Source organism: Telmatherina bonti, assembly GCF_933228915.1.
Source record: "Telmatherina bonti genome assembly, chromosome: 11".
Taxonomy (NCBI): Eukaryota; Metazoa; Chordata; class Actinopteri; order Atheriniformes; family Telmatherinidae; genus Telmatherina; species Telmatherina bonti.
Genome location: NC_136629.1, coordinates 19,043,646 through 19,057,369, shown reverse-complemented (window position 1 = coordinate 19,057,369; position 13,724 = coordinate 19,043,646). Strand labels below are relative to the sequence as shown.

Here is a 13,724-nt window from a genome sequence, read left to right as displayed (position 1 = left end):
AGAAATATTTTACCACCACAGCTCAGCCCCAGAAGTGATCCTACTAATACTGTACTGTCTTTGGGCGTGTTGACAGTCAACAGAAAAGAATAGTAACAATGTTTTATCCATACAATTCATCTTCAACTTCAATCCTCTTTATTCCTATTAAAGGGGGGGTTTATTACTTTATTACTTTTCTCTTAGAATAGAAATTATTTCACATAAAAACTACATGTTAAATGCACGCTGTAGGGATTCTGAAAATATTCACCAGGCATATGATCCAACTTTATTTCCATGTAATTTCTTTCATCATTAAATCCTACTCTCACCATGTTCGTGTGCACCCCACCTCTCCAACTTTTCCATCACCTCAAGCTCCCCAACTATAAAATTTTTAAGCTGCCATGGTGACAAGGGGCAAATGCATAATACCCTGGTGTCATGGATTCAGGCCCATGGTGTGAAATGAGAGCAAATCCTTCCACAAATGAATCTCAGTCATCCATCTGCTGAGGGCCTTCGGTGTCTGAACTTGGAAGTCTTGGCAAGCAGTTGGTAAAGTGGCTGGGCCATACTGTGTTTGTTTGTTTGTTTGGAGAAAGGGAGCAGGTCAGTGAGTGATTGAAAGAGGAGGAAGAAAAGATAGCTATCATCTCTCCCCTTTTATTTCTCTTTCTGTGTATGCCTCTAGGTCCCCGTCTTTCTATGATTGCAGGTTGAGGGGTTCGGCTGCAGAAGCAGAGGCAGCATTAGCTCCCAGACTGAGCTCAGCTCCTGTCACCACCTCGATAGCTGTCACGCTAACACCCTTGCTGCTATCATTGGTGCACTTATGGGCCTGTCATTCAGCTGGGAGCTGAGGAGGGGCAAGGGTGTGCTGGCGTAGATATGTAAAGGAGGGGAGAGACAGTGGAGTCGGAGGCAGAGCTCTGATGCAGAGTAGAGAGCGAGGTCTAGACAGAAGGGAATATGGAAAGATAATGGAGGAGGAAAAGGGAAGAGAGTTGTGTTGGAATGCAAAAACAGAGTGTGAGAGTTGAGGGGTATTTAATGATGAGGTCATTGAGACATAACAGATGATACTCAAAGGTTCATTTAAGAACCTGACTGGAGTTTCATACACATGTATTAAGTGTCCTGCACTTCACTTCCAGAAAGGCTCTCACTCTTTTAGCGAGTCAATCAAATGCAAAGGATCATCATTTTGCCTTTAAATCCCAATGGTAAATACTGATAAGGTTTTATTTAAATAGCATGCAGCAGTTGCATCCATCATACATGGCCATTCACAGACACACCTTCATAAATACATTTAAAAGGCAGGTATTTCTTTACACACATGCACACATGTTTCCGCTTTGATAATGCAGCTTATGATTTCATGCCTTTTGCTTGTTTTTCTTCAAATCAGATTGATTACACTCTCCCACAAGGTTTTGAGCCACATCCACAACTGTGCGTACTCTATACACACATGCACAAGCTCACATAATAAGGTCGGTATCAGGGCATCACTGAATCACACTGACCAGCATTGTGGTTGACAGAGGGAGACTGCAGAACCGTTCAAGTTTGGTCCTTCAAGTGACTGCCGAGCCACTGAAGTGAAACTCTTTTACAACACCCTCTCAAGTCAGGATCCATCAGCACCGTCACAACACCCAACATGCGTGTGTGTAAGAGTGTGTGTGTTTTTTCAAAGACAGATTGTGTTAATGTGGCATTTTATAAAGTAAAAGATTCCTGAAAGCGTTGCTCTTTATAATGTTTTCTCTGACACTCCTTTTATCTGATGAACATATGACAGCAGTTGTTTTTAAGGCAATGGCGGGTCATGTGGGCGAGGAAAATGTATCACGTCTCCCATCAGACTTAATCCAATCAACACCTCCATAGAGTGAAGCAAGGCTTTCATGTTTTATCGTACAGTCACAGACAGCTGTAAGAGTGAGAAATTTTGAAAATGAAGCAAAATACAGTCAAGACAGATGATCTTATGCAGCCAGATCAGCACATGCTCACACACATACAAATGTATGCAGAGGAATAACATGATCCAAAATAGGAAATAATAAATTCACTGTTCTGCTTTAATGAAGGTGTGACTGTCAGGGATTTCTGGATGGCACAGAACTAATATAAACTCAACCACCAAAAAGAATAAAACAAAGGCTATCAGAAAACACATTTACCATGGGGCATAAAATATTTTAATCAACATATGGAGGAAAACAAGAAAGAAACAGAAAGGAAAGAAAAACAAACGTTTTTACAATCATCAACAGCAATGTTCAGGACAACATTACAATCAACAAAATAAAAGGTGACAGGTATGGGTGCCAAGACTTGGTATAAAAGGAGTGTCCACTAAAGGTTTATTCTTCTCAATAAATTAAAAGTCTTGGTTCACTTCTGATCAATGATTCTCTCAAAAAAAAATTGTCAACAAGTCCAGAAATATTTTGTCTGTGCAAAATGCAAAGAACCTTGGTCTCTCAATAGTTACAGAACATAATATGCTAGAACGTTTCAGAGTATTTTGAGGAATCTTAGTGAGTAAAAGCCATGATTTGTTAAAGAAGCCATGATAGATCTTGATCAAAATGGATGCAGCAACTCAGGAGGACCACTGAAAACTACTGGCACCAACAGTCTGCTGCTACATCCTGAAATATTACTGGAAAGTCTTAAACAAGAAGAACATCATTAATAAACTTTGCACACAAAATGCACAAAAACTCATTTCAGATGGACAGAAACATGGAGGACAAATGAGTCAACAATCTATCAGCAAATTACAAATACAAGTTTTTGGTGCATTTTCAAAAACTCCAAACTTCTCTGTATAAATATAATTTTCAATCAAACTTGAATAGGAAGAGAAACTTTTGAACATCAGAAAACAGTCCATAGCTTTCCATAGAGAGGTAGACATGACTTTAAAACTAAACCATTTTTCTTGTTTTTCTGTCCAGGCTACAGACGGAGATGCAGGCACTTTTGGGATTGTGCGTTACTACTTCAGTGATGAGCCAGACCAGTAAGATTACACACATTCGCCTGCACATATTTCTCCACAGAAACACAACCACATTTATTTTTCATTTATTTGGAGTCTTGATAACAACTGTACTGAAGTGTTTTTGGTTCACACCCTCATCAGAGACATGAGGTTTAACAATGTTTGGCAGTTTTTTTTAACATCTGTTCTGTCTAAAGCCACAGATAAACCCAATAGCAGATCCTGCTAAATACATATTCACTTTATTTGTATTCATTGTAGTCCATGAATCAAAATGACATTTGATGTAGCTTTGTAGTTTTTTATCAATCTATAAGCATAATTTTTAGATGAACTCTTAATCTTTGAGCAACAGACTTTTGTGAGCTTTAAGTCATCTGTGGTGTTTCTTAGATGTTTTCATTGCTCATGTACTGTTTGAAACATGAGAAAAAAATCTACAGAATGAAAATTATTAAAGTTATCCGCAGGATATTCTGATGTTGCAATGAGACTAATATGTTTGTCTGACTCTTGAAAACCTCAAACATGTAAAGGATGTGTCACTGTAATTACATAGTAAGCATACATAGATTTGTTAAACTGACAGTAACAGCAAGTTGATTGTCGAAAAAAAAAGCATCCACTGGTTTCATTTCTGTCTCCCTTGCAGGTTTTCATTGGATGAAGAAACAGGCTGGGTTGTTCTGCAGGCCAGTCTCGACTATGAGTTAATGCGTCGTTTCACTCTGACCGTGCTAGCGAGGGACGGTGGTGGAGAGGAGACAACTGGAAGGATCCGTGTAAATGTGTTGGATATTAACGACAATGAGCCACTCTTTCAGAAAGAGGCGTATGTGGGCCAGATTAGAGAGAATGAAGAGACAGTCCAGTCAGTGGCACGAATCAAGGTGAGATGCGATCATAAACATGCACACAAGAAGCAGACCTACAAAAAAATTAAATGGGGTTTAGTTTTAGGGTTTAGTTTTAGTCCTGTTTCAGAGACTCTTAACAACTGTCTTTTTTATATTTACCCTAAATCCCGCATAAACATACATTGGTCACCATTTTTAAATGTTAACACTTTTGTAGAAGTGCTGCATAGTACATTTGTTTTACTGTGACTAACACTTACAATATGTATGTTTTCATGAAAACTACACCTGTATCAAAGAGTACTCCTGAAACCCCACCAGTATACAGTACACAGCTTTTGATTTTTGTTTTCCCGATGTTTTTATAACCATGCAGGAACATATCTGTGTGTATTGTATCCAACAAGGAAACAGGTCAGTGTTGTGTGTTGGCCATCAGTCACTGCCACACAAATGGCAGAGGTACACAAGCACAATGGTAACTAATGGCTCAGCGTTTTCTTTGATTGCACCCAGAAGAGAAAAAGTATTACATCCCTCCAGGCTCACGCTCCTGCAGCTCACTGTGACAACTGGCCTCAACGCTTGGCTCACCGTGTTTGATTATTCTGTGCTAACCTTAAACGCTGGTGATATTAATACAAAGAAGGGGGAAGTCAGACGCAGATTTTTGTGTGTCAGCGGTTTGCTTTGGAACTTTATATACTTTACACATAAGCACACACTCACTGCTCTGGGAAAGCAGTAAGAGAGAAGGAACACGGGGTTGACTGAAAAGGATGGAAAAGAGAGGGTGTATTGAGTAGTAGAGTAAAGCGACTTTTCAGCTTTGTTCTTCTTGTCTTGGTGGTTTGTTTCTCTTACACTGATCATACTTTCTAACAACTTTACGTTTCTCTCTTTTTTTTTTTTTTTTACTTTAAACTCTACATTCCCGCACTCATATATTTGATTTGTCACCCCAGGTTTCTCTTACTTCTAAGAAGGAAAAGTGTTTAATGTGAAACTATGTGTTGTAATGTAAAAAAAAAAAAAAAAGAAAACAGTGTGTAAAAGAAGGCAGCTGTTTAGGAAGATGCAGGGGTGGAAAATGTATTGCTTTCTCAGCGTTCTGGCATTAAATCAAAGAGTAAAGATAAGCCTGTTGTTGAGAGATACAAGTGAGCGTTTTTGACAACCTGTCCAGCTTCTAATGATGATAGTGAAGCTCAGTACACTCTCCTCACAGCCGGAGGACTCATGTTTAAGTCCCTGCCAACTCAAGAATAATGAGAGGGTGTCATCATTGTTGTTGATGTTGTGGATTAGCCCTGCAAAGTATGGCTTCATCTGTCCTCTGCCTGCTTGGCTTGTCTGGGCTCAGTTGGTGTTCATCCAATATTGACGCCGGCACCAGTAATAGCCAGAATCAGCTTTAATCTGTCCAATAACATGCCATCACTGACTGACAGCTTCCTGGCTGCATACTGCACACACATGCTTAAAGTCGCACATTCCATACTGTGCAAACATACACATAAAAATATTAGCACTGTCTGCTGCAGCATCTGCTGTTTTGTCTCACTCCCTTAAAACTTCTTCCTGTGGGCTTTGGACTGTCACTCAGGCACATGTTAAAAGTATTCTCCCCCCCCCCCCCCCCCCCCCCCCCCCCCCCACACCTTGTCTGCCCACCCACAGGCTACTGATGAGGACTCTCCTCCCAACAACGTCTTGACATACACCATCACTTCAGTCTCAGCCTTTTCTGATTACTTCAGCATCATCATGGTGGAAGGTTATGCAGGTACTCACTTTTAGGAAGTCAAACTGATTATGTTCTCTAAAACGACTATTTAATTTTAAGAATATGTATTGAATCAGAAAGTTTTAGATCTTTTACATGCAGGTCAAAAATAAACCCAGATTCAAGATGTTTTTTTATGCACTGTATAGTTTTACCCAAAGCCATAAAAAATCTTACTTGTTTGCAGTTCTCTGTTCATATTAAGTCCATATTCCCACCTTTTTTTCTGCAAATGTTTGTCTCTTTCCACCAGTGATCAGTGTTTCCAGGCCTCTTGACTATGAGAAGGTTCCAAATGGGATGATCTATTTGACTGTGATGGCTAAAGATGGTGGAAACCCAGCACTCAACAGCACTGTCCCCGTCACAGTGGAAGTGATCGTACGTACATTCCTGCAGCAGACACACACAACAACACAAACTTTGGCCTCCAGGCTTGTAATGACAAGCAGCCACAGCTGTGAGGGTGGCAGTAGCAGCCACTTCCTCATAAGTAATGACTGTCAACTGCTACAGACACAGAGCTTTACCCTGTGAGCGGATATATTTTTATAGACATCTCTATCATCTTTACTCATCAACATATGAAGCCTCTTCAAACATGATAAGTTTGCGTTCATACTGAAGGCAATTAGTTCTTTGCATATTCTTATAGGTGAAAAGCAATATGGCCTAAGTATTTATTATTCTGGTGGACTTTATCCAACAGATCACTTATACTGTATGGTTTGCTTTTAGTTATTTATTTTTTATTTACTCTTTGTTTGTTTGTTTGTTTTTTGCTGTTAAAGCTACCAAAAAGTTTAACTTTATTTCATACATTAGTGAACATCTGCAAAATCTATTGACAATGGCCTTAAATAAAAAAAAAAGTAAATAGTTTTTTGCCATTGATTTTATTTGCTGTACATATTGAAAAACACAATCTTTTAGATCTTAAAACTTCTTCAGGTTTGATCCTAAAACCAAGTCTAAATGAAACCTTAGCTTCCTTCCATTTACCTGAATATCCATCTATTGTGGGGCATGTGTCAGCTGGTTCATGCTGGATTGCTTCATTTGTCTGGAAACCTATATATTGGGTTTCAGTATTTCTTCTCTGTAGTTTTTGTCCCATGTCTCCCTACGGCTTTGTTTGCTGCTTTATCAGTCTGTGCAGATGTCTCGACTTACAATTTGGTTGCTTTTATCATTCTTATCGCTACAAGTCTCATTTAAGACTCTGGAAAAACTCACAACCGTCTACTCGCACTCACTGGAATCAGATATGCTTTAATACATGAAGAACCTGGAGAAAAAAGATACTCTTGGTTCTAAGTCAACCAGATATTGCTGCATGGTTTGCCCTGTACATTTCCCTAAAACCGGATAGCATTTGATTGGTATTCAGAGTTAAGTGGCAGTTATCGTTTGCTGTATAGAAGAAATCATGCCATAACATTGTGCTCTGATTGTTTCATTGCTTTTTTTTTTCGCCTTCAAATTATTAAAGGCAGTGAGGCAGTGATGTCTGCGTGTGCAACGTGACTGATGTTAGCTGTTTTATTCATAGTCCCAACTTAAATTAATGCAGTCTCTGTCTCATTTTCAGTTTTACATACTTTGTCATTGCCATTGCTTTTTAATCAGTATCATTTTGCAGCTTTTTGCTGTCTTATAACACAGTCATTATCTCAGATATGTACATATTAGCCACAATATATCTATCACTGAATTTGTCAGTTCAATGTGTCAAAAAATTTCTTATTCAGTAAACTCTTGCAAATGAAATAGTCATTTGATGTTAGCCTACACTTACACATTTTCACAGAGGCTCTGGTTTTACAAGGTTTACAAGGTTTTACAAATAGCAGATGGAACACAAAATTATTACTATCCCATGATATAATGCTGGTGTTGTTTTCCCATCTGAAGCAATGAGAGCGTTTTCCTTGTTTTTTCCTGCAGTGATTCTATATAAGATGTAATATCTCCAACTTTCTTTATTTTTCTGTCAACTTTTGAACAGAAAATACAGTTGTTGACCATTGTTAAGACACTATAAATGCAGCAATAAAAGTAAAATGAACAACCCAAGTTCGTAAACAATCTTTAAGCCTTCAGTGTCTTTCCACATGATATACTTCCATTATAGATTTTCCATCCTTTACAGAAGAAGACAGAAAAGTATGGATGAATATTATTTGATATGCAAGGAGCATTAAGAATGTCTGTCCATATCCTACATGAGGGAGAACTACTGCGTAAAAGAATGCTAAAACCAACTGGGATAGATATGAACAATTCTGTATTCCCTCTATTTTGCTGCCTCTGTCTCCCGCTCTGTCCTCCACAGTTTCGTGACTCACACCACAGGGGTTTATCAGTAGCTGGCAGCATCACACTCGCACAATGCTTTGCGCCAGTGTAACGCAGAGCCCAAACAGATAATGGTACCAGTGGCTGTTGTTAAAGTGTTAACATTTCTCAGCAGCTCACACAGTAGGGAGCTTCTCTGTGAATAGCCACACAACTGGATGTGTTGGTGTGAATTACAGTGTTATTCATGAGTGGGAGGTTGTAAGAAATGTTATCCATTGAATCCATTTGAAATCATACACTGTTCCATGTTACAGACAAATATTCCTGTCGGCTCACCCCTCGCTTTATATACTGGCGTTGACAGTATGTTTAGTAGAACTTTTTTTTGTTGGTTTTAACAGTCTTTACAAATTATGTTTTTATTTATTATCCATCTCATCTTCTGCATCCTCTTATGTTGTGTCTGAGACTGGAAGTGCTTCTAAAGCTACAGCTATTGTTATTATCATGTGTGGTGGTTAATAGAGGATCTAAGTTATGCAACAGGTTTAACATGTCAGCTAATTGATGAGCAAATAAGTTAAGCAGATTCCCGATGGCGATGAAGAGCCATCAGGTTGATATTATCATTCCTGTTTAAAAGGATTTTGTATTTTTTAGTCTGTTAATTCCCAACTATGTTAATCTTAGTGTTAATGTGCAGTGACAGCTTCAATCCCTTTTTAGTTCTTCTTTTGAAACAAATTAGCATATTTTCATTGTTTTGCATATTTGCTTGAGCTGTTGTTGATGTTTATATCTCCTCCAGGATGAAAATGACAACCCGCCTGAGTTCAGCAAGCAGTCTTACATTGTCAAAATCCCAGAGAACATTATAGCCGGTGAGTCAGTTCTTGCATTTGGGGTTACAGTTTAGTTGTTAGAATACAAATTATGCTTTGCACAGCCTGTACAGCTCTAAAACACAATGTTTAGCAAATACAGCCACCTCTTACTTGAGCTGTCTTGATATTCTAGGATTCATCAGTGAGTTTTTTCTTTCTTAAAGGGTGTGTTTCTTATGTTTCATTTTGTTTCCTTCTTCTGACCTGCTATGTCTTATTTGTTTTCTTTGGGTAATGTTTTGCTCTGTCAGAATGGGGATATTGACTATTCAAAGGAAATCACTGGCTGTTATATTCACCCTCATGCCTACATTCAGAAGGCTTTTTCTTCCCAGACAATAGATTAGTTTCCAGTTGCTAAAGGGAAATGGGATATTTAACCGCTCCTTTCTCTCTCTGACTTCCAGCAGACGCTGGCCATGAGTATGTCTTGCATCACATTTAAAAAAAAAAAAAAAAAAAAAAAACACTTAGCTGAACAGCTTAGATGAAGGCTAAGCTTTAAGGACTGTGTCAGAATTTTTTGGCCCCCAGCTGGAAGCCTTCGGCTGGCTCTGCAAGACAGAGTTGAGGGCTAGCCCTGCGCCTCTGGCTAGCATCTCTTCCCTTTGCCAACCTGGGTATTGATCAGGTCTGTGCCAAATATGGACTGTGCCAAACAAGCTGATAAACCACTAATCCACAAACCCACTCACTGCCATGCCATCAGTGTTGCTGTGGATGGGGGCGGTGAAGAAATTAGCTCTGTGAACACCATTCCAGGCTGTCTCGGCAGCTTGTCTGTCTCTGACTGGCTCTTCTTTTTACATGAATTTAATTCTCCCCTCCTTCCCGTCTGAGTGAGTTGTAACTTTGTTATGTCTACTACCCCGACCCCCCAACTCCTTCTACAGGGGCAACCGTGCTGCTTGTGAATGCCACTGATTTGGATGCCTCCCGGGAGTTTGGTCAGGCGTCACTCATCTACTCCCTAGAGGGCTCTTCTCAGTTCCGTCTTAACTCACGCTCAGGTATGTATGGTGTGTGAATGTGGATGTGTAAGTGCAAGTGTGTTGCAGCTGTTCACCTTTTTCTTTCTTCCTGGCTAGATTCTTTCTTTCATCATCCAGTCTGCAGTTTTTGGTTTTTGTTTTTTTTTTCATTTTTTTGTGCTCCTGTTTTTTGTTTTTTTTTTTAAATCCACTTTTTATGAGATGTCATGTGTGTTTTAGGAGAGATCACCACTACAGCCTTGCTAGATCGAGAGCAGAAATCAGAGTACATCCTCATAGTCAGAGCTGTGGATGGAGGAGTTGGTCCACAGCAGAAAACTGGCATTGCCATGGTAACAATCTTTACAGCAATCATTTGACTCAGCATAGCATCTACACAGCCTAAATCCCCAGTCACTACTTTTTTACACTATATTCTGTACTGTTTAATTATCAAAAACATTTCAGAAATACTTTTTATGATAAATTTGGTACAAATACTGTATTTAACATTATTGATAAGATTTTTTTTTTGTAAAGTTATAACCCAAAATCATTCATCACATGCTTAATATTATGAAGTTGCTCTCTCCCTCTGGACTCAGGTGAACATCACCATCCTTGACATCAATGACAACGCCCCCGTGTGGCAAGAAGAGCCCTACCATGCCAACGTAGTGGAGATGAGTCCTATAAACACTGATGTCATTTCTGTGAGTGCTCCTACCTGTTGAACATTACTTGATTGATTAGGTGATGATGTTGATGGTTGGTCATTTTTTAAAAAGAAAAGAAAAAAAGAGCAGACTGATCCAACGAGGCTAGACCTTTAATGTGAAGACTGTTGTAAATATATATTAAGTATTAGAAATTAAAAAGTAAGTATAAGAATTGGAAATAATCTGCAGAGATGAGGCCTTTTTTAACCAAGTGTATATGGGCAACATTTGAATTTTGATGTTTTACCCATTTCACTTTTTTAAATTGTGTTGCTATTTTATTTATTTTATTTGTCAAACAGTACAAAAAAGTACCACTTCAGAGAAAATCTATCCTAGGTGTTAGCCTACATGGTTAAAAAAAAAAAAAAAAGAGTTAATGATAAAGGATACATTTGGATACATGTTCCATAATCGAAAGATAAACACCCATTACTACACAGGTCATCACAAAGTAAACTCTGCTATTAGCCCAAACTCCCCCATTGTCCTGCTGGTGTCTTTGGCAATGCGTTGTTGGTAATAAAGCCTGATTGTCCATTAATTAAAGAGGCGTCACTGAGTGTAATTAAGAGAGTCTGATAGCTAATTAAAATGTTGCCTGCAGTCACATGCATTGCAAATTATTCAGCTGCTAGGCAGACAAGGAAGCAGGAGCATGTCTTGCAGAGTAAAGGAGTGAAATGCAGAAGTGGTTAGTGCAGAAGAAGTAAGCCTCTCTCTGTTGCTGTATTTTCCACTTGTTCATGCTCTCTTGTAGCTATTCCTCAGTTGACTTCATTCATGGTGCATCCAGCGATGCGATGCATACTGTATGAGACTCTCGGCGCTCAGTGGACAGACGTTGTTGCCCCTCTGACCATTTTTCTGAGAAATCTGACCACCCAGGCTTACAGCTCTGTAATTGGCCCCAGTGTAGCCCTGGCCCAGCCAGTGTTTCCATGGTGACAAGAAGCCACCTGCTGAGTCCTCCTGGAATTGTCCAGTGAGCCGATGAATTTGGCTGCTGTGCCCAGTGCAAGGATCAGCCCACTCAAATCTCACTGCGCCCCACTATCAATGCTGTCTTCTGTGGCCTCCAACATCCAACAATACACACACACACACCCATGCACACAATGAGCTTCCTCGTGCATCTCCTTTCAAAACATCATTCTGTTTTCTGCTACTCTTTAGCCAAACCAGAACCACAGTTCAATAGACAAGGATAATATATTTGCTCACCATCTTTTAATGTGCTCTGCTTGGCCCTGAATTGATTCGTTGAATGAACCATGTCCAGACACTTCTCCACAACTTATGTCACCTTACTTGTCTGTGCAGCTGCTAATCAATGGGACTTCGAAATGCCTGCCTAACGTGTCTTCTTAATAATTCAATACCCACAAAGCCTTTGTTCCTCTAATGACCAATTAACCAGTTTCCAGCATTTTTAGTCAGCACACTAAATAATTGATCAGCTCTTTAAAAATCAGCCAGTGTTTTAGCTGGGCTCCCAGCTTCAGGCATTCATCACCCATTGCCACTTTGTGTCAGAAAGAAGCAGTTACCATTTTTCTTTTAGCTGACTGATGAGTTGCAGCAGTTTGAAGGGGTTGCATAGGCATGGAAGGGCGCCTTCTTATTTTCAATAGAATACCAATTATTCCTATTCCTTCCCTGCTTCATTTCCTCATTCTCATTTCTTCTTCTCTCCTACCATTTTCTGTCATTAATCATTCGTGTTTCCACTGCTTCAGGTTGCTCTTGTTAAGGACCCTCAAAACCTTATGTTACATAATGATTTTTTTTTCCTACACCCCTTCCAGGTGTTAGCAATAGACCCTGACAATGGAGAAAATGGGACAGTCGTATACAGCATCAATCCGGAAAACCCCTTCTACACCATTGACAGCAGAACAGGAAAAATCCGAACAAGTGGAGTCACCCTGGACAGGGAAAGCTCAAACTTCAAAGATGCAGCCCTTATGAGGACCATCATCATCTCAGCCATTGACCGTAAGTAATATGTGTTTGTATGTTGCAGTGTATTTGTTTTTTTTTTTTTTTTTTTTAAATCTGCTTTCTACAAAGTGAATTTAATTAAATTGTGAATTACCATAATCCCATTAAAGCAAATTTAACTGTGCATCATTCTGTATAATATGCTTTTATTTCTGTCTTCCAAGCTCTTTGCATTGAGTTGTGTGTTGTGTCAGGAAAGTTGAAAAATTCTTCTGACTTTTTAAAATAATTAGCTCATATGACCATAAGATAAGCGTGTGCATGTAGTTTTCTCTTTGATATTACTCTGGCGCCCTCTGTAGGTGGTACGCCTCCACTGCGGGCATCAGCCAGCACCACAGTAATTGTCAACCTGCTGGATCTCAACGACAACGACCCAACTTTCCTCAACCTGCCTGTTGTTGCTGAAGTACTTGAGGGGCTTCCCATTGGGACTTCAGTTTACAAGGTAAAAATTGTACACATATTTATGTGTAAAGACAATTTAACTTGTCGTTTTTACTGTCAGGCTTTTATAAAAAATAAAAACAAAGTGTTGTATAAAACAGTCTCAGGTCATTATTTGCTGCCAACCTTGGTGTAAAGCTTATTTAATGATATTAATTTATATATTTTTGAAAAAATACACAATGGTTATTAGATATATTCGGATATGACGTTTTCAAAACATTCGACACTTACTGTTTTCTGTCTGTTTAAAAGAGATTATAAATAAGTATATTTCTGTTTTTGTGCCATTGTTTGTCTTCTCCTTTGGGCCCTTCCTCTGTATTGCCCTTCACAATTATTGTCTATTATTCTAGGTCCAGGTGGAGGACCCTGATGAGGACAAGAATGGCCTGGTTACAATGGCCCTACAGATGGGAATGCCTCGTCTGGACTTCTACCTGAACACCTCCACTGGTCTTCTCACCTCCACCGCTGTCCTGGACCGTGAGCAGATTGAACAGTACCATTTGAGGATTATTGCTTACGATGCAGGGAAGTTCCCTCGTACCTCTACTTCTACCCTCACTGTCACAGGTTAGATGCCTAGGTTTGATTTCCTGCGACACATTATGCATGTTTAATTTCAAACTGTTTGACTGGATCTTTCCCTGATAAAGAAGTAAACCACTGGTTTCTATGAAGGTTCCTGAAAAAATACTGCCACCTGCTGGTGGGATGTCAAAATAATCATTGCTCGAAATGCTTT

The 13,724-nt window shown here is 39.3% G+C and overlaps 1 protein-coding gene across 1 annotated transcript in view; it reads left to right on the top strand.

Moving 5' to 3' along the window:
- Nucleotides 1–13,724, top strand: part of cdh23 (cadherin-related 23) — a gene marked incomplete at both ends in the record, with an annotated part of 158,298 nt that overhangs the window by 102,820 nt on the left and 41,754 nt on the right. Inside the window, 11 exons of the mRNA XM_079249389.1 lie at nt 2,961–3,025; nt 3,660–3,897; nt 5,545–5,650; nt 5,904–6,031; nt 8,760–8,832; nt 9,729–9,845; nt 10,047–10,159; nt 10,412–10,519; nt 12,334–12,523; nt 12,832–12,977; nt 13,333–13,552. Of these exons, the coding sequence (XP_079105515.1) occupies nt 2,961–3,025; nt 3,660–3,897; nt 5,545–5,650; nt 5,904–6,031; nt 8,760–8,832; nt 9,729–9,845; nt 10,047–10,159; nt 10,412–10,519; nt 12,334–12,523; nt 12,832–12,977; nt 13,333–13,552 (1,504 nt within the window). The remainder of the gene's footprint in view (nt 1–2,960; nt 3,026–3,659; nt 3,898–5,544; nt 5,651–5,903; nt 6,032–8,759; nt 8,833–9,728; nt 9,846–10,046; nt 10,160–10,411; nt 10,520–12,333; nt 12,524–12,831; nt 12,978–13,332; nt 13,553–13,724) is intronic.